Source organism: Mustela nivalis, assembly GCF_964662115.1.
Source record: "Mustela nivalis genome assembly, chromosome: 1".
Taxonomy (NCBI): Eukaryota; Metazoa; Chordata; class Mammalia; order Carnivora; family Mustelidae; genus Mustela; species Mustela nivalis.
In genome coordinates this window covers 3,487,373-3,508,057 of record NC_139020.1, presented here as the reverse complement: position 1 = coordinate 3,508,057, position 20,685 = coordinate 3,487,373, and the positions used below count along the sequence as shown (strand labels likewise).

General features: G+C 61.7%; 1 protein-coding gene across 1 annotated transcript in view; it reads left to right on the top strand.

The window, feature by feature from the left end:
• Window positions 1-20,685, top strand: part of UMODL1 (uromodulin like 1) — a gene marked incomplete at its 5' end in the record, with an annotated part of 57,717 nt that overhangs the window by 20,808 nt on the left and 16,224 nt on the right. Inside the window, 7 exons of the mRNA XM_082695179.1 lie at window positions 3,100-3,354; window positions 5,561-5,673; window positions 7,000-7,219; window positions 13,289-13,546; window positions 15,294-15,406; window positions 17,780-17,993; window positions 20,223-20,360. Coding sequence (XP_082551305.1) covers window positions 3,100-3,354; window positions 5,561-5,673; window positions 7,000-7,219; window positions 13,289-13,546; window positions 15,294-15,406; window positions 17,780-17,993; window positions 20,223-20,360 — 1,311 coding nt within the window. The remainder of the gene's footprint in view (window positions 1-3,099; window positions 3,355-5,560; window positions 5,674-6,999; window positions 7,220-13,288; window positions 13,547-15,293; window positions 15,407-17,779; window positions 17,994-20,222; window positions 20,361-20,685) is intronic.

Below are 20,685 nucleotides of genomic sequence, written 5' to 3'. Positions count from 1 at the left end.
TGCCTCCCCCGTGGATGAGGGGGACCACGGCTTCTACAGCCGTGATATGAGGCCTTTTGCTGTTTCCCTTCAGGGGGTGCGTTTAGCCTGCTTCCAACATTCTGCCGCAAGAACTGCAACTTTCATTAACGTTGTTCCGGAGCACATTATAATCGTGGAGTCTGAATGAGTCACTTAATTCACAACCCTTTTTAAAGGGACAGAACAGTGAGGACCCTCCCTTTGTTCATAACAGAGGAGAGCTACTTAGCACTTAACTCTCCCCCGGCTTTTTAATAAGTGATTTACGGTCTCACCTCATTTAGCCTGTAGAACGCCCCCGGAGGCACCTGCCGGTGCCGCGCTCATCTTCAGAGGAGAAAGGCCAGCTGAGAGAAGGTAATTGTTGGTATGAGGTCTCTGAGCCGGCTCTAACAGACGACGGGGTCCCCAGGCCGCCTTTCCTAGCGCGCTCTGGCGGGAGGGCCCTGCTGTGATCCTGGGTTGTCTGTGGGCCACGATGGTGCTTCTTGCGGGGACAGCTGTGACAGGGTACATGTGGCCAGTGGCCATGCCCGTTCCTCCCCTGCCCGTGTGTAGGACCAGGATCTGACCAGCTCTCTAGGGTGATGGGGTTTTGTCTTCGCTGTTGCAGAGCCTGACTGGCGTGATGATTTAAGGTTCCTGTCACTGACTCCTCCTGCTCTGCTGGGGGAAGGGGCAGAGGCCACGAGCTGATGCGGGGAGGCGGGCTGGTCCCCAGCACCACGTGAGGAGTGGGGGTGCCCAGGGTCAGTCCTTCTCCTCCTGGAATGTTCCATCTCACAGCAGATGAAGCTTCACGGAGGGAGGAGGCTTGTCTCCTGGTCACGGCCAGTGAGTCTCTGTACTTAGTAAACAGCAGGCGCTCAACCAACATTTGTTGTCAATGAACGGAAAGGCAGGAGGGATGGCGGCTGTTCCAAGGGTTCTTGGGTGTTAAAGAGCAGCACCTGCCCCACTCCTGGCAACACAGCCCTCTTCGGCATTAGCACTACCCTCTCTGCGCAAGCGTGCCCACAAGCTTTCCACGGAACCCCGCAGGCCGTCCTTCCTCTCCCGCACCGCGGCCTCGGGCGAGCGAGCTGAGCAGTCAGCGAGCCGAGAAGGGGGAGGACAGTAACCGACAGCGCTCTGGCTCGCGATCCGAGATAACATCAGACTCCGATTACCGTTAGGAGCGTTGCCAGCCACACTGTGTCGAGTCACTCGACGTCCTGCGTCGCAAGTTTCCTTCGAGATGAAGGACGCTCGGGAGCAAAACATCATGGGGAGAAGCCGCACCCCCCGACGTCTCCTCTAACAGGCAGAAAAGACGAACGCAGTCTCCAGCTCCGAGTGTCAGTGAATCCCAGCAGCGACGGGCGGCAGCGTACGGTTTCCATTTAGAGGCCAGTGTGACTGAGCAGTGCGCCGGCAGGAGCTGGAGGTACGGACCCGTGGAAAACGCGGCACAAGTTTCAGCTGCTTTTCTTGGGAAATTAGTCATCCACTTGGCGACACGCAGGGCAGCTGGATCCTTGCACAAAGAAAAACCCGTCAGAAATCCTTCACGGCTCCCGCCTGCCATTCCGGGAACATGGTCTGTTTTCAGGATCAGGTGGAACTGCGTTCAAGGTCACCCGCACTCCCTCCCACACGGTCTCCTTCCCAGCGGGAGCCTCATAGCTACTCGGCTCCATGCAGAAATGTCTCCTGAAGCTGGGGCTTGGCGAGGGCAGGGCTGCCGGCGGGGAGAGGCAGCCAGGGCCGGAGAGGAGCAGCGGTTCTCCCGTGCCAGTGCTCCTCACAGGCCGTCAGGGCTCTGACCGTGGGATGCTCAGAATCTTGACTCAAATCCTCAGCATTTCTACCTTTACAAGCTTCAGGTGTCCAGCTGATGGGCCTGAGGGAAGAGAGGAGAAGAGGCTGCCCTGGGAGATCACGGGAAAGGCAGGATCCCCACGGGCTCCAGAGATGCGTCAAGGTTGCCCGGAAGAAACAAGGACCCAGACCCGTGGACACACCGCGGCAAACATCAGGTCCTGGGTCTGATGGCCACCAGACGGGGGAGGCCTCAGGTTCTCTCGGATCACGCAGGGCCGAGAATGGAGCATTATTTTCTGGGGCCACATTTTAAGAGGAAGTCAGAAAACGAGCGGGCCATGGGAAGGTGTCCTGCGACCCCGAAGGACGAAAATCCACATCAGAGGGAAGGAGACGGAGGACGGTTCCTCCGGGTCACAGACGTGGGACCGGCCTGCCAGTGCTGAAAGGCGGCCGGCGGGCAGCGCCATCAAATCTCCCGGCATGTGGCACGGTCCTGCCAGTGGAGACCTTGACGGCTCTCGGAGGAAGAGCTCAGTTCCTAGAAGGCGGTGACAGAGCAGCACAGGCCGGGTGCTGGACACCACAGCACCCGGCCCTGTCCCAGCTCTGGGGACAGAAGTCCAGAGCCGGTGTCCCCAGGGCCCAGAGGCGGGCGGCGGCAGGTGTCCCTCTGAAGGCTGGGAGAATCCACGCCGTGCAGGTGTATGCTCGAGAGAGGGCTCTCCGGCCCTGCGGCTACACCGGGCAGAAGGACTGCAGGACCCTACAGCCATTCGATTTTTAAAGTTCTGAGGACCCTTCTCACCGTTTCCAGGGTCTCCGTGCTGCCTTCCCACCAACGGCGCGGGAGGTTCCCCTCTGTCCACGTCTGGCCAGTGTCTTAATGCTGGTGGCTTTGATTTTAGCTGTGCGGATGGATGCGAGGCGGGTTCTCACTGTGGTTTTGATCTGCATTTCCCTGAAGACCAGGGACGGTGAGCACCTTTTTGTGTGTCTGTCAGCCATCCGGATGTCTTCTTTGGAGAAAGATCTGTTCGGATCCTCGGCCCGTATTTTAATTGGATTGTGTAGGGTTTTTTGTTTTCTTGCTATTGGATTGTAGGAGTTCTTCCTGCGTCTTGGATATTGGCCCTTCTCAGATGTGTGATCGGCACTGGAGCCTCACCTTGTGGACGGTCTCCCCTGCTGTGCCGAAGTGTTTGGTCGTACTTTCCCTTTTCCCTTGTGAATTTTGGGTTGGCTCGCTGATCTCGCTTGCTCCGTGTTTCACAGGCTGCCCTCCCATCCGGGACTACGCCATCCTCAATGTCACCAGCAGCAGCTTTCGGGTGTCTTGGAGTTTCAATTCTACCCGGCGCCGCCGTTTCCACGTGCGGGTTTTCAAGGGGGAGGAGCTTGTCTGGAGCGCCAGGACCGCCGGGAGGACCCTGCAGGTGGCCGGGCTGGAGGCCGGAGAGCTGTACACGGTGAAGACCGGCTACCAGGCGTGCGGGGCCAATGTCACCGCCACGCTGGCCGTCAGAACAGGTAAGCGCCGTCGCACGCGCTCAACTCGGTACCTGTGCGTCTTGGTCCCGCCTTCGTCCTGTTGGCCGCGAGACTCACACCTCCTTCACCCGGTTCCCAGGGCAGGACAGGGGCCGGCCTGGCGTCGCCTTCCTGGTGGGGCTGTGGCGGCTCCACGTCCTTGGGGCGGGGCCGTGGCGGCTGTCTGTGCTCCCCGCGGCTCCCCTTGTGTCCCTACATCTCGTCCTGTCCCCGGGGTCTCACTCTCACACCTGAGCAGACGCGGGACCGTGGGGAGCCCACCTTCTGGTTAGAAGGACGTAGAAAGCAATCAGAGAGCACAGAGGAAAAAGTGTAATAAAGCAAAAGTGGCAGCGATCTTCATGGTCTGAAAGAGCTTTCGTGACACCGAGTTCCCGGGACTGAGTCCCCAAACCAGAGCGAGTGTCACGCGAAATCCTCTCGGACCTGTTTCCTCTCCCACGTGACGCACCCGACAAGCTAACGCTGTCCCCACTAGAGGGTCCGCAGGGCAGCCTGCTTTCACCCAAACGAACACGTTAAGGTGGGAACTGGGGATTCCGTTCCGCAGAGGGCGGCTGGTGTGGCCGAGGGGGCTCTGCGTCTGGGTCAGGTCCAGCACTGGGGGGGCTGTCCTAGGCTGGCCGCTGGCTGGGAATGGTGGGGCTCCCAGACATGCTGGTCCGGGGACAGTGCGCAGAAAGCACCGCGTGGGAGACCCTGTGGGTGTGGCTCTCGTAGAGACGAGTGCCAATGCCCGTAGCAGTGAATAAGAGAGGGATGGAACTAGCAGGGCTTGAAGGACATGACCTTGTATCCTTTGTGAGCTGGTCTGGGGGCTGACTCTTGCTAAATTGTCACAGCCCATAGCATGGGCACCCAGAGGACGCCCCACCAGCCCCAGGCAGGGAACACGCAAACCGTGGTATTTGAGGTTTCTGATTTCGGGGCAGGGAGCACCCCATCTGCTCATTCCCTCCTCCACATGCTGCGGGGAGTACGCGGAGGGAGTACTCTGCTCCCTAGGTCATCCCAGGAATGAGGGCGCACCCCAGGGCTCCCCGTCCCTGGCGCGCCACTGTCCCTTGTCCCCTGCTCCCTCCCCAGCTCCTCTCAGGACAACGTACGGAGGGACTTCATGTCCAGCAGGACGTGCCCTGGGAACTGACCCACCCGTGCCGTCAGGAAAGTTCCAGAAGACTCCGAGATGCCAGCCCCTTCTCTCCCAGCCTTGGTTTTCTTCTCCTTCTCTGGTGGTGGGCACACAGCCCTTCTAAGGAGCTTGGTTCACTCTCAAGGCTCTCTCTAGCGCATTAATTCGGCCAGGCTAGGAGCCGGCCGGCTTGGGAGACGATGGGCATGATGGCCGCAGTGCGCACAGAGCTTCGCAGAGAACCCAGGTCTCCCGGGCACAGGTGGACATGCCCTTCCGGGTGCTGCGTGTTGTGGGCAGGGTCGAGGCTGACATCACAGGGACTCCGGCTGACCTGAGCTAGAAACACACGGTACACAAGCTGGTGACATTTCCGTGACCGGTCGAGGCGTGTGACACCGTGGGGATAAACTGCGCCTCCGGCCCGGGCTTGCTCGTCTGGGGGGGCGGCTATTTGGTTGTTGGAGAAGCAGAGACGCGGCAGGACCTGCCGTGGATGTGGGTCTCACTCTGGTGATGAAAGAGACACGTGTCCCCCGTCCCGCCGTAGTTTCCAGCTTTGCTTATGTCCAAGCGAAGGGAGGCTCCCTTGCAGGGTTTGTGGGGACAGAGTAGGTTCCCCAGGTGGGACTTCCGGTGCACACCCCTGGAAAGTTCTAGGTGAATGGGGTGCATTGGTCACCGAGGGCCAGGGCCTAGGTGGGGTCCGGCGTGAGGGCCTGGCTGGCCGTGCGTGTGAACGGGGCGGGAAGGTGGGGTGACGGCAGGCGGGGGGGCCTTCAGAGCCCCCCCATGGTGGCTGAGTGCCGCTCCCACCGGCAGAGGACAGCGGCTCCTGTTCCGCCCGTGCCTGCTCTGACTGAGAAGTGGTGCATGTCGGGCGGCTCCGTCCTTCCGTGTCCCCCACCACGGCTCCCCGTGTAGGACTCCTGCCTCCGTCTGTCATGGAGGACATAACCAATGCCCCCGCGGAAGAAGAGCCTTTCTGGGGGACAGGGACCGCCCAGCGTGGGACGGCGCATCACCGGCTCGTGTGTGCTCCTGCTGTTGCAGACGCCCGCATCTTCCGGGTCACCATCAGGGTCCTAAACCGCACCGCGACGGACGAGCTGCGCAGCCGTAGCGGCCCCGAGTACCGGGACTTCTCTCGACAGCTGCTCAGCGAGGTAAAGCCGGAACGCAGACGCGGGGCCCCGTGGGGGCGTCCGAGCGAGACGCCCGCCCGCTCCAGCTCCGGGGCCCCTTCTCTGTGCCTGCGCCGCTGCAGTCCTGACCCCGCACTAATTCCTGGGGCGCTCCCTGCCACGGGCACTGGATCTGGGTTTGGGGCAGCCGCCGTTGGAACCATGCTTTGGTTCACATGGGCCCTTGCTGCTGTGTGCCTTCCCTCCGGGGGCCCTGGGTGTCGATCTGTCTCCCGGTGCTGGAGGCATTCACCAGGAACCGCGGCCTCCGTCCCTCCCTGTGCCTCCCCGGGGACAGCGGCACGCAGGCCGGGAGCACCAGGCCAGTGGCCAACGCTGTCTACCCTTGGGTGACAGGCCAATTAGGGAGCAGAGGGACTTGCTACGCTGCCGAGAACTCTAGGAATGGTCTGAGAGTTTATCCTTCCGCAAACTGACAAGTTAGTCGGCTCCTGTCGGGGTTCTGGGGTCAGAGACCGAGGACTTTATCCCCCCAGCAGGGCGGGCAGCGGGAGCTGTCATGCTGGTGACAGCTCCCTCTGCCCCGCAAGTCCCACTGGGCTGACGTGGAGGGGTGTGGGGATGGGGCGCACGCGTGGGTCTGCGTCACAGCCGAGGAACCCCGAGCTCAGGGAAACTGAATCTCGTAAAAGGCTGAAGGAAAATCTGCCTAACTGTTGCCCCAGAACGAGACACTATCTTTGCGGCGGCCGACGTGATGCCATCTGCTCTTTGCTCTGTCTCTCTCTGGAGGCCGTTAACCCCATGAGCGTCTTGGAAGGACACTTTGGACGTTAGCACCTCTGCTGGCCAGACACACGTCTGTGGGGCTGTGGGGCCGACGGAAAGCGGGTTTCTGTCTGCATTCACCTGGTGATCCTACCTCATGCACAGGCATGGTGTGGGGGCAGGGCAAGGCTGGCCTTCCGCACTGGGCACCTGCTTGCCCACACGTCTCCCCGGGGACCCAGCCAGTAAGCGGAGGCAGCTCCAAGAAGCCACTCACTGTCGGTCTGGCTCACACACGTTACCTGCGCACTCATTTCCGGGCACACAGAGGGGACTGTGCATCTCCTGCTCTGTGGTGGGGAACCCACCATGGATTCTCACAAAGCCTGACCTGGCCCAGCCCGGCTGTCCCGGGGGAGGCCTGACTGGAATGCGGGGAGCCAGGGCATCTCTGTTGGCCCCCAAGAGGCTGGTGGCTGGACACCTCATGTTGGTCGCGAAGGGAACAGATTCTGTGACCTGGCCATCGGTCCCACGGGAGGACGCTGATGGAGACACCTGTTGTCTCTTCTTGGCCAGGTTGAAAACTCCCTCCCGCCGGCGCTGTCCGACCTGCACAGGAGAGGGAAGCTGAGGCTGCGGGTCGTCTCTCTCCGGGCCGGAAGCGTGCTGGTGACGCTCAGGCTGACGGTCCAGGACCCCGAGTTCCCCGTGGGAGTCTCCACGCTCGTCCCCATGCTCCCACCTCTGCTGGCCAGCGCGGTGTTCCAGATCGACCCGCAGGGGACGCGCGTGCAAGGTCGGTTCCCTCCACACCCAGGCCTGGCCCAGCCACATTCTTTCAGGTGCACGTTTATTGTAAAACGTTGATCAAGTGCACAAACTCGTCTCCTTATTCCGCGTTCCTGCACGGGATCCGGAAGCCTGCCCACGTCCCACACCTCCTTGCTCTGGGTGGGGGAGGGACCCCAGCGCCCGGGGAGCTCGGTCCCGCAGATGGCCCGGAACGGAGAGGTGAGACGGACCCAGAGGACCCTGGAGGGGACGGGCACCGGGGGCTGACTCTGTGTCAGGGCCCAGCCCCACCACCACCACGCCACCTGCTCATGCAGGCGTCTGGTTCCTTGGCCCAAATGTTATGTAATTTTACTTGATGTTGCCTTGAGGCAGGAAGTCACAGATCAGGGGAGAGACAGGAGGGTGGGCGGAGACGGGGAGGAGAGAGAGTCAGAGATAGAGGTAGACAAGGGAGAAACAGAGATATAGACAGGGAGAGACAGAGATACGGAGAGAGACAGAGGAGAGACAGAGACAGACAGAGACATAGAGAGAGGCAGAGACAGAGAGATAGTGAGATAGAGATAGACAGAGACAGAGAGTCAGAGAGATAGCGATGGAGGCATGGAAAGAGACAGAGACAGAGAGACCGAGTGACAGAGATATGGAGAGAGACAGAGACAGAGACACAGAGAGTGAGAAAGAGACAGAGAGAGACGCAGACACAGAGAGCCTGCTGACATGTAAGGAAGTTCTTGCCACTCAAACCCGGGGATGAAACTCCGCGCAGCCAGAACCCCGGCAGCCTGCCTGGGCCCCGGGGGTCCGAGAAGGAGCTGCCCTCTCCTTCGAGCGTGGTCACCTTCGGGCTTGCTGTTCCAACCTCCCCCCGGACCCCGGATGCCGGGAAGGAAGGACGTGGGACGGTCACATCTGAAGTCAGCCTGGAAGACCCCTGCCCGCTTAGCCTGGGGGTCGCTCTGTCACTCACTCTCAGGGACAGAGAAGCCAGCGGTCCCCTGCACAGGGGACGCCTGCTTACCTGGGCTCAGGGACGGTGTGCAGGGAGGCATAGGGGCGCTCTGTGGGTGGGTCCTCAGCGGGCACCCCCAGGACCCCCCTGAGACCAGGCTCCAGCCATCTCTGGGTGACCCAGCCAGTCCCTACGTGCTGTTTCCCCGCCCTGTCCCTGTGCATCAGGCACTGGGTGACACCGGATCTTAGCCAGTGTGTTGAGTGGTAGCCCCCAAAAGAAACGTCCATCTGAAACCTCCGACTGTTTGGAAGAGGGTCTTTGCAGATAAAATTAAGGTAAGGATCTGAGATGGTCCCGGATCAGGGGTTCCCAGCCCATCTGGAGGCTTGCGGGGTCTGAGAAGTGACGTAGGGGGAGAGGAGGCACCTTTGTCACTCATGTTCTAGGGTTGTTAGCAGGTCATGTTCTGTGTCCCTGTGAGGTTCCGGAAGCCTCTCCACAGTTAGGAGCCCCCCCAGGCTCTCACCCAGCAGGCTCCCTGCCCCATGGTGGGCTGTTTGCTGAGGAGCCGTTGTGGGAGGCCCTCGAGAGCCGGGACCCCTCTTCTGCCCAGTGAGAGGGGCGGGGGGATGCCAGACCCCAGGCAGGGTCTTCTGACCCAGTGACCGCTGGCCGCTGTCACCAGGGCTGGCAGCCACAGCCCCCTGCTCTGGCCGGTAACCCAGGCCCGGGTCCTCCCCAGGAGCGCCCCAGCCCCGCAGGCAGGGGCCTAGAGAGAAGCACTCAAAGCTGCTGGCGGGAGCGCTGAGCCACAGGCCAGAAAGCGCCTTCTCTGTGGCTTGCACAGAAATGCTGTTGTTGGCGGCCGCGGAGAATTCCTGGTGACTGGGGCTCTCGCCTGCCATGAGTCAACACGTCCCAGCAGCGTGGGGGGTCACGTTGTCATGACCTCAGCTTCTCCCCAAGGCCCATCTGTTGTGGGCGGAGTCACTGGGCGGCCACGCGTCCTTTGTCTTGCTCCAGGAGGGCTTGTCTCTCACTGAGCCGCACCCACTCCTAGGAACCGCACCCGCTCCTAGGAACCGCACCCTCCAGGAGACCGCCCACCCTCCCCCGCAGCAGGGCTGGCGGGAGCAGAGCAGGGCCCCACGCGTGGGCCCCTGCCCGAGTCCTCGGTGGGCACGTCCAGAAGGAGCCGATGCCAGCCGGCAGCTCTCACTGCAGACCCGCCTCCTCCCTCTCAGCTCCAGAACCACCGGGCCTTGGGCTTTCATGCAGGACCCAGCAAAGCCGTCCCAGCCGGACCCTGGGCTTGCCCGCTGGCTGCGTGCCGGGGAGCCAAGGCTCGGTGAATCACCCCGACTGAAATAGCCACCAGGTGTTCAGCGGTGGGAGCTCCGGTCTGGGCCGTGGGACCTGTGGTCTCCTTGGGTCCCTGCCGCCCGGTCAGCCTGGGCTCCATCCCCGAACCTGCTGGAGCTGCCTGCAGGCTGGCGGGGGGCAGGGCTCCGGGGAGACAGGTCTGTGAAGGAGCCCTGGGCAGGGGTGGAGCATGGGGGGGGGGCTGTCGCATCAGCTTCGGTGTCTGCTGGTCTCGGGGAGCTGTTTCTGTGAGCTTCCATGAGGATCGCATGAAGCAAAACCGAGAACCACAACCAGAGTGGATGGCGCGTGAAGGCAGTTTTCTCTGCGCAAAGCTGACCTTGTGCCGGGTCTTGACTTTAGTCCCGGCCAAGTCCGGGCTCCTCTGGCTCACCCAGCACGGGTCGGGCACTTCCACCTACAGCTTTGGGGGGACCCGGTACAGAAGGGTGCGTGCACGGGCCACCCAGCCCACCCTGGGGGTTGACCAGCCTGCTCCACCAGCCGAGGTGACTCTGTTCCCCGCCACCTGCTCCCCTGGGGCACGTGGGACAGGCAGTGACCTGAACGATGGACCCTGGGGTGTGGGAACGCCGTCCCCTGAGCTGGAGATACTTATTCCTTAAGGTTTATCACACATATTCCACGTAGCCCCTCGTCAATCAGTGTCAAAACGCAGGAGACCATCTCGTGTTGCCTTACGAGAGTGGGGGTGGCAGTCCCCCGGGGGACCGGAAGAGGGGACGGGAGAAGGCGGGAGAAGGAAGGGAGTGGGGCCCCGTGAGTCTAGTCTCAGGGTTTGCCTGATGCTGGTCCTGGTGGCCGCGGGTTGGAAATTCCTGGGCTGTGGTGCGTGAGCAAGTGCATAGGGGGATGGGCGGCCCTGGTCAGCGGCAGGGGGTGGGGGGGTGGGGGCAGGCGTTGACATGCTTACCTAACCCTCTTCCTTGCTCAGCTCAGAAGGGTTCCCAGGGACATGGGGCCTTTGGGATTCTCAATGTCCCAGACCGGGGAGGAGGTGTTCGAGGGCCATTCCTATCTGTGTCGTTCAAAGTCCACTTTACACTTAACCAGACTCCTGCGCGCTCCGTCTCTTTTCTTTGCTGAAGTGCTAAGTGTTGGGTGTTGGTGCGTCACGGAGAAGGACAAGTGTCCCTCCTTGGGGGCCTGGGGACAAAGAATAAACAAGAGAGGACTATATTCACACTTTTGGGTGCTAATTGCTCCAAAAGGAACCAAGAGTCCCTAATCGTTGCCCGTGAAGCAGCCAGCCAGCAGTGAGGGTTGGCACAGGCAGGTGGGCTGTCTTGGGTCAGGGACAGGCTTCTGGGGACGGCTCTGCCCAGAGCCTGCCTCCCGAGGCCGCCGGATGCCAAGGGCACGCCCCGACTCCCGTCTTCATCCCTCAGACTGTTTGCCACTTGGGAAGAACTCTGTCCCGTTGCTGTTCTGTTTTCCGAGTAGCCCCCAGCCATTTCTCACCGGCTCCTGATTCTCTTCCGCCCACCCAGCAGATTGGGACGAGTGTGCAGAGGGACATGACTGCTCCCCCGCCGCCCAGTGCATCAACCTGGAGGGCTCCTACACCTGTCGGTGCCCGACGGCCAGGGACGCCGACCCCTCCCGCGCCGGCCGGGCCTGCGAGGGTGCGCCCCTGCCCGGGGACCTGATATCCCATAGCCTTTCTAACGCCCACAGGCTGCAGTCCTGCACGCTTTCCTTAGTCATGTAATGACTGGGGACGGGGCCCAGTACCAAGCCCCACGCTGAACACAGATCTGGAGACACTGCCCTGTTTGCACAAGGGCCCGGGGGTTTATCTGGGGCTCGGCAGCCTCCAGGCCTGTGCTCACTCTTGGCCCATCAGACCCGTCTCCTCTACCGAATGGAAAGGCCCCACCTCCCCCTCCGAGCGCACGTGGGGGGCTGCGGACAGGGGGCCCTGCTACATGTTCATAATCCCATAATCCCCAGCGAGACAGCCCATGTCCCCGCTTGGGGCCCACCTGGGGAGCTCCGCCTGAGGGTGGCATCGGGAGGGGTTTTGGACCAGACGTCCCCTCTGAGAGTGGATGTGTGTATCGGCAGGTGACGTGATGAGCCCCGTGGGAGGTGACCCGCCTCCGGCAACAGGCGGAACAGCCCTTGGCTGGGAGACTCCCGCCTTGTGGCCCAGGCCTGGGCACCCCTGGGGCACCCCTGCTGCAGGCCAGACCCAGACCGCAGGGCCCCCACCCAGGAGAGGGGGCAGCGGCGTGGTCAAGCTGGACAGGAACGGCACAGGGCGAGGCATGGACGAGATGTCCAGCGCGGCCCTAGGCCTGGTGGCCGGCCAGCGGACAGCCAGTAGGACTCCCGGGACAATCCCCAGCTCCCCCCCCAGGACCACGAAGGGCTTGCTGGACACCTCTGGATGGTCAGCGAGAAGCTCCAGCGTGGAAACGTCCTTCTGGCTCACCCCTCGCGAGGGCCCCACAGACCACATGGAGTGGCACGCCAGTGTCCCCACTTGGAATACACCAGCGCTTCCGGGCCCCACAGAGCCGCGCGACTTGGACCCTGGGCCCTCCGTTCCCCCTGACCTGCTCTCAGCCCGCCCTGCTGAGTCTCTGAAGCTTGCGGCCTGTGGTGAGTGCCTCGGGTGGCGTGTCCTGGGGCACGTGGGCCCTGAGGCCCCGACACAGTGGGAACTGTCGAGTTCCAGTTGGCAAAGGCTCCTCCATCATTGAGTCAAAGACCTTTGCGAAGAGTCAGGGGTGTGGCTCACTGTACGGCCGGGCCAAGCGGGGCATGGCACAGCCGCATCCCCGCCAGTGGCTTCTGTCTTGTTAGGATGGAAACCTGGTCCCCGTGTGTTCTCTAGGCCCCTCCTCCCTGTCCCCAAGGCTTCTAGCCACCCAGAGCAGAAGCAGGAAGTCAGGCATTGGGAGGACTGCGTGGGGGAGGGGGCGTGTGTCTTATCAAGCACTGTGGGACATCCCCCAGAAGTGTTGGACACCCCGACATCTCCACACCTCCCCTTGAGCACAGTCTCCCTGAGCCCGGTGCGAGGCCCAACAGTTGCGCTTACGCCATACAGAGGGCTTAGCCCATTGCCAAGGTCTTGGGGCAGCCCTGTGGGAGACAGTCCTGTGTAGGAAAGGGGCTTGGACCTGCAGCTCCCACAGAGGAGGCCACACTTGGCATCTCCGTGAGGTCACTGCGCCGGCCCAACCCTGGGCCGCGTGCAGACAGAACGAATGGTCAGATGCCGCTCCATCCGTGTGTTCCCTCTGCTGAGCAGTGTGGGTCCCAGGACAAGACTTTAAAGCCCCAGTAAGCCAGTGCTGTCGGGCACCCCTGGGATCACCCTGAAGGAACGACCCTGTAGCCAGTAGGGGCCACTTCTGCTGACCCCTGCGCGTGTCTGCTCAGGGGTGGAGGGGCACCCCTTCTGAAAGAGCCACCCAGAATCTGCTCAGGAGGTTTACTTGGGGAAAGACCAGGGACCTCAGTGGCAGAGAGGACCCCATACTGGAAGTGGCAGGAGTCCTAGCGAGTCTGGGGCTCAGGAGGGCCGTCTTGGGAGCCGGCACTGCATGCACGGCTAGCTCAAGGGGACTTTGTAGGACTTCCCCGGGCTGGTGTCCCCGGATGCCCTCTCGTGTCCCCGACTGGTGTATCTGATGTTTGCGTTTGGTGAGGCTTCTCCTGTCCTCTCTCCTCGGAACTGGATTAATTTCAATCGTCTCGGTGTTTATGTCCCCTTCACAGGTCCCGCCCCCATCGAAAGGGTCACGGTCTCCGATGTGACCAGCACCAGCTTCCACGTGGCGTGGGCAGCGGATCTCGCCCTGCACCCCACCTTCCAGCTCACCCTGGTCCCCGCGCGGAGCCCCGCGGTGCACCTGGAGACCCGGAACGCGAGCCTGACGCTGTCGGGACTGGAGCCCGGCGTCCTGCACCTGGTGGAGATCGCGGCCCAGGCCTGTGGGAAAGGAAGTGCCCGGGCCCGCCTGAAAGTGAGGACAGGTAACTGGTTTCAGAGACACTTGTTGCTGCTTGTTCTTAAAAGGAGGGAACAAGCGTGAGAACGACTTTCAGCAGCTCGTTCAGCCCAAAGGAGCGGCATTCCTTTGCGAGGGGCTGGGGTTCTGCCCTCTCATCGGCCCGGGAATGCCTGACCCTGGTCCCACGGGGCCGGCTTGCGAAGCCCAGCCAGGAGGCGGTGCATTTCGGAGAAAGACACGGGGCAGACCATGGGCAACGCGGGGACGCAAAGCGCTCAGGACTCGGCCCGCGGAGGGGGCTGCCGCGGGAGACCTGGGCAGTGCTGGTGTGTTGAGTGCTCGGCAAGCTCTCTGGCTGGTCCCCCTCTCTGCACACCTGGACTTGGCTTCTACGAGGGACCCGTAGACACTGGGGAGTCAGACTGTTGGATGGCTCGGCTCTCACGGTCCTGATCACTGTGTGTCCGGAGAAATCCCTCGTCTCTCCTCCTATGCTCCCATCATCCAGATGTTTTCCTGAATGTCTAACTTGCTCGGACAGCCACCGGCCGGCTGATGTTGCAGATGGGTCCTCAGACCTTGGGCAGCGGCCTCAGGGCTGATGGTAACGTTCTCCAAGGTGGGGGGCACAGGCCTTGGGGATGCCAGTAAGAAGAGTGTAGGGCTTCTGTCTGTGTCCCTTGAAGTACGGATTCGCTGTGGGCTGGGAAATCAGAGGGAGGACGCAGTGCAAGGAGGTCCTCCGGCAGGTTCATGGTGTCGGGGCGGTCAGTGTCGGCCGCCGGCCAGGTTGAGCCCGTGCTGGGCTGTCAGCATCGCTGTGGTTTCGAACGGTCTCACCCACTGGAGGGAGGAGCCCCCGTGGGCATGAGACTCATACCTGGGGCAGGTCCGTGTCCCTTTTCACCTGGACACCTGTGCGCTTGTCCTGCTCCTGGGGCTTTTAGACCAGGCTGCACCGGCCCTCTGGTGCTGTGACAGCAGGAATCCCAAGAACATGGCTTTGTGGGTCATGCAGCCGTGCACCCTGGGATGGCTTTGTGGTCTGTCCTAGGCCTGGGCGACAAGCCGTGGCCTTTCCCCCGCTGCCCAGAACACTGGGCACGTAGCAGGTGCTTCACAGATACCTGGTGAAGGACTGGACGATGTGGCCGCCGTGCCGGACCCCAGGATGTGGCCTGGCAATGTCCCTGGACCATGTTCTTGTCCCACGGCCTCCTGGAAGCCCCACGTGGAGGGGCAGATGCTAACGGAGCAGGGATGGTCCTTAACGCCGCAGAGAGACAGAGCTCTCGGGGGAGGGGGAAGAGGATAAGGACCTGAGCAGTCTGCTGTGGGCTTCGGGCTCTGACCATGGTGGGGCAGGGCCGCCCCCTGGCTTGGTTTGCCCGGGACAGCCAGGAGGACACCTGTGGCATCCGTCAAATTAACGGATACTGGCTCCTTTCACTCCCCAAGTCTTCCCTGCTGGTAAATGACCTGGACGCCCTGTGTGTGGAGCCGTGCAGGGGTAGGGAGGAGCGCAGGGGACTGGCCTAGTTCCACAACCTCCAGAAGGTTCTGCCTCTGGACGCAGACAGTGGGCCAGCATCCTCGGGGGTCGGTGGGCTCCGTCTGTGCGTGCCGGGTGCCCGCCTGCCTCGATGTGACCCTCTTTCTGGCCACCACGAAAATGTCACTGTGGAGACGAGTGCCTGAATATATGACCCAACGTTTTTCCTGTCCCCTAATCGTCACCGCCACAGACGTGTTTGCTCTCCATCCCGCAGCGGCCCAGAAACTCAGAGGCCGAGTGAGAGTGCTGGACGTCAGCTACGTGGACGCCCTCCGTGACGCGGGCAGCCAGGAGTACCGGGACTTCCACGAGCGATTCCTGAGGACGGTGAGTCGGGAAACCGCCCCTTCCTTTTGGGACTCACTGAGGGGGGCAGGTAGAACCCAGTCACAGCCAAGCAGGACCTAGACCTGTAGGTGCTCAGGACCCCTCCCCTCCTGAGGAAGCTGGACGCCCCCAGGGTCCACCACAAGCCACCTCAGCAGGGGGGAGCCACGCCTGCCCCCCACAGTGTCCTCCTTGGCCCTGGTAGCTGGGGAGCGAGGCTCCTTCGACGGGGGACCCCGTGGGGGCAGGAAGCTTCACGAAGGAAACATTTTTAAAAATTGGCATCTTTTTCAATACCCTAAAATTCACGCTTCTGGCTTGGTGCCGTGGTTGAGCTCTTACCTGTGAAATTGTGCAATGGTCGCGGCACTTTCCAGAAGGTTCTCATCACCCCCAAAAGGAGGCCCTGCCCGTTTGCAGCGACCCTCCCTGCCCCTCGCCCCCTGGCATCCCTGACCACGGGTCCTGGGCTCTGTCTGTGGGTCTGTCCGCCCTGCCCTCTCCTGCGCCCAGAATCCCCCAGGAAGGGACCGTGTGCGTTGGGCACGTCCAGGGCTTGGCGGGACCTGGCTGCGCTCTGGGCGGGACGGCCCGACGGGGTGGCCGCGCACATTCCCTCGCGGGCTGCACGGTGTGCGGGCGCCCGCGGTCCCGGCCGGCGCGAGGGGGCTCCGCTGGCCTCCCTCGTCGTTCCGGGGCTGCCCCGCCCCACCCGCGCTCCCAGAGAGGAGGCCCTGCCGCAGGCAGTCCGGGCGGCCGCCCCGTGCTCCTCTGGCTGGAGGTCGGATTCCCCTTTGATGCACGGAGGGTGCCCCCGTCGTCACCGCGGTCTTGGTCTTGTCTGGACCATGGCCGTCTGGTCGGTTCCTGGTGACCCGGCTCCGGGGCTGGACCCAGTCGGGGGCTTGGCAGCACCACCTGGAGGCGGGGCGTGCGCCCGGCAGGGCGCGGCCCCCGGAGGCCCCCCCAGCCCAAGGGCAGTACTAGCCCCCGAGAGGGGTCCTGCCGGCTCCAGGGAGTCCCCTCTGGAGCTGGGACCCAGATCTGGCGTCTGGGAGATCTGGGGTCCGGGATCCTGCCTTACTTGTTGTGGCCGCGAGGCTCCTGCCCAGTGCGCGGAGTCCAGAGTCGTTGCTGATTCCGGGCTCTGGCCTCTTTGTTTTCGAGATGGTCACGTGGAATTTAGCGAAGCGTCAGTGCACAGAGCTCTGGGGGCCCGTGCGGCAGCCCCACTTCCACTCCACTGTCTGCATGACCCCTTCTCTTAGACCGCGGCCTCGCTCGCCTGCTTCTGGGGACAGTTGTCAGTTTGTCTAGAGTTCAGGATAGCAAATAACTGTGCAACATGTCACAGAGCTAGAACTCGAGGACACGTTTCGGGAGGTTGTGGGTTCATGGGACGCCGTGTCCCTTGTCACTTCTTCGCGGGGGCCTGGAACTTTGCTTTGAGACGGATTCGAAATGCAACCCAAAATGTCTTTAGCCCAAGCCCATAACAGATCCCTCTCTGGAAGTCCAGGGCAGAAAAAGAGAGACAGAAGGACAGAGACAGACAGACAGACAGAGAAGAGCCAGTAATCCCTATGTGATCCCTGTGTGATGGCCCGGGTGGCCATGGGTGACAGCAGATTAGCTCACGGCTGTCTCAAAGCCAGGAAGTGAATCCATGAGCCTGTGCCTTGAGCCACCCACCTCCGGGGTTCAGATGAGGACGAGGTTTTCTGTGCAGCCGGACCCTGGAAGTGCGTTTTTCCACAGAAGACTCGGGCTGTGTGGACTGCTTAAAGCCACAACAGTCGTGTGTCTCTCTGGGCCTTCTGGCCGTGAGGGCCAGGAAAACCCCACAGCGTGCGAGGCAGGTTCCGTTCAAGGTGGCGGAGTGGAAAGCCGGGGGGAGCTGCCTGTCCCTGCAGGAAGGCTCACAGGGAAGCCGTTTCGGGGAAGGAGGGGAGAAGGGGACGGGAGCTGTTCTGTAGGATCAAGAGTAGGGGGGCTGTTCTAGAAAGCACACAGTGAGAGAGAGGTGTCCCCCCACGACCACCCGCCCAGCCCCTGCCCTCCATGGCCGTGCGCTGAGAGTAGCAGATTCTAAATGCCGTCCCGAGCCCCCCTTGGGGAATGTGGATAGGGCTGTCGCATCTTGCCTGCACCGGCCAGCAGACGTGCCCTCCGGGTGGCAGGGACTCTCCCCAGGGCCTCAGGACCCACCGGCACTCGTGCTGGGCTTGGGGCACAGAACACAGGCCCGGGCCCAGAACTAACTGTTGGCTTTGGCCCTTTTGCTGCTGGCCAGACTCCCAGCAGCTGCCGCTTGGGTCAGGGGCCTGACTTCTTCTCGGCGGGCGGCTCTTTTCACACGTGGGCTCTCCAAAGGTGCGGACGTCCTTGCCGGCCGCCATGCTCCGGCTCGTGGACACCGGCGGGGTCCAGATGGAGGTGACTGGTGTCACCAACGGCAGCGTCGTGGTGGAGTTTAACCTGCTGATCGCCACAGATGTGGATGTCCACGAGGTGTCCGCCGCATTCCTCGTGGCCTTTCAGAACGCGTCTCTGCTGGAGATGGCCGGAGGGGACACCTTCATCCAGGGTAGGTGGAGGTCTGGCCCCCTGGAGACTCACTGTGTCTGAAAGAGAGGCGGACAGAGGCTGCCTTCTGCTTTCCTTTGGAAGATGTCACCCCCAGTGCCTTCTCTCCGGGTCCCCAGGCGGGAGGTAAAAGCCGGGAGCAGACAGGACCCTCAGCTCTCTTACCGCTTCTGTGTAGTTTCTGAAGGTTTAGGGGCTGGAAACGTTCTGGCTCGGGGCTGTGCAGACGCCCGGAGATGCTGCCCCCTTCCAGCGGCCGTGCCTCGCCCTGGGCCTCCTTGGCACCCACGTGACTGGGCTGGGGACACCCCTGTCTCTCCCTGTGGCCACACTTCCTCCCAAGCACAGTTTCCAGGGAGATCCTGATAAAAATGATGGAAAAGAAAAGCAGGGAGAGGAGACGATTTTCTCTCAAGTCATAGTCGTCCGCTGGAGCTGTCGGAGCCCAATGCCACCAACGGGGCGGTTTCCGCAGCACACGTGCAGTTCTCGGCCCTGGAGGCCCGACGTCCAGGGTCCAGGGGCCGGCTGGGTTGTTTTCTGCGGCGAGCCTCTCCCTGCCGTGTGGACAGAGCCTTCCCGCTCTGGCCTCTCCCTGGGTGTGCACAGAGCCCTGGTGCCCCCGCTTAGAAGGGTCCCAGTTTATGGGCTCCTTTAGCCTCAATTACCTTCTCAACACCCCATCTGCAAATACGGTCACAGTAGCACTGGGGCTTCAACATATGCATTTTCTAAAAAAATATTTTATTTATTTATTTATTTATTTAATGGCGCCAGTACAAGCAGGGGGAGGGGCAGAGGGAGAAGCAGGCTCCCCGCTGAGCAGGAAGCCTGACTCGGGACTCAATCCCAGGACCCTGGGATCATGACCTGAGCCAAATGCTGATACCCAACCCACTGAACCCCTCCCAGGAACCCCAACATATGCATTTTAGAGGCAAAATTCAGCTCATAGCATGTGGCATACTCGAAAATAAGCGACAAACATCTTCGAGTTACGTGCGCAGAACAGAGACCATATACGTTACTCTTCTGGTTTGGGGAATGAGAAGCATTTTCTAAGTTAAGAATAGACGAGAAGCCCACAGAGGTGAAGGCTGAAATAGTTGATTCCATAAAATGTCACTTTTACCTTATGCGGAACAAAGACCCCATCGTGAAGTTACAACCCCGTAGAGGGAGGGACCCCCACATGTCGAGAAATAAGGGCAAGAACCGGGGCGCCTGGGGGGCTCAGTGGGTTAAAGCCTCTGCCTTCGGCTCAGGTCATGATCTCAGGGTCCTGGGATTGATCCCCACATCGGGCTCTCTGCTCAGCAGGGAGCCTGCTTCCTCCTCTCTCTGCCTGCCTCTCTGCCTACTGGCGATCTGTCTGTCAAATAAATAAATAAAATCTTAAAAAAAAAAGTAAGGGCGAGAACCTGCGCGATCTGTAGGACGGAGATAAATGACCTGCGCGATCTGTAGGACGGAGATAAATGCAGGCCAGACCGAGCCGACCACGCAGGACGGAAGAAACGCAGACGAGTGGCAAAGACTAATAACCACAGACGTTCTCACTGAAAGGGCCACGCGTGTCCCTCTGGGGGCAGTGGGGCTCTAGCCGGAAGCACCGGAGACGGCAGAGTGGGCCGAGGCGGGCCAGGGCTGGGGGAACAGGATTTGCTCCGCTTCCCGGGAATCGGTCTGACGACGCTCACTGACAAGATCCCGGCAGGACTTCAGCCTTCGGAAGTCGACCTCGGCTGGGACCATAGTTTATACACAAAGACCCCCACCCTTGAGAAGCAGAAGTTTGCAAGCGGCTGATAGCCCCGTAATAGCGGGGAAGTCAGGCAGACTGAGTCAGGGTAGCTCAGCGTAGAGACCAAAGCAAGCAGGAGACAGAGGGCCTTCTGCGGGGATGGGCTTGCCGCGGGGTGTCTGGGCCCGAGGCCGGGGGCTGCGGCTCGGGCTGGCGGCCTGCTCACCCCCCGATGAGCTGCTCTGCTGGTCTGCCCAGCACCCTGGGGACCAAGAGCCCTCGTCCCCCAGCGGCCCTCGCAGACGTCTGGACGCCGGCCAGAAGCAGGTGCCTCCCTGTCTCCTGAACTCCCCAGAACCGGGCCACTTTGCCGTCACTCTGTAATTTTCAACTCCGCGGCCCGACATCCAGCGTGGGGGGAGCTGTGTGGCGCTCAGGCCCCGTGACCCTGTGACCATGTCCTGTCTTCCTTCTGATGTCGTGCAGATTACGACGAGTGTGAGAACCAGGAGCACGACTGTGAGCCCGGCGCCTCCTGCCGCAACACCCTGGGCTCCTTCGTCTGCAGCTGCGTGGGCGGCGCCCCCCGCTCCCCCCTGGAATATTCTGGAAGACCCTGTGAAGGTGAGATTCCCATGATCGCTTCTCTGAGACCCTGTTGGGTAATCTGTCTCGTAAGGATGTTTGTTCACAGCGTGCCTCCTTTCCTAACGCGGCTGAGTGTTGTATGTCCCGGACTCGTCTTCTAACGCGTGTGACTGTGTGTGCCTGTGTGCCCGTGCACACGTATGTGCCCCCGCACACTTTCCCGTGCGTCTCCAGCCTCCTGGGCGACACTGCAGGTCTCCAAGTGCCCCTGATGAGAAAGGACACACGTAAGGTCGGCTGTGTTCTCTCCTATCCTGGAGGTTGACCTCCAGAGCCTACAGCCCGTGTGAGAAACAACACG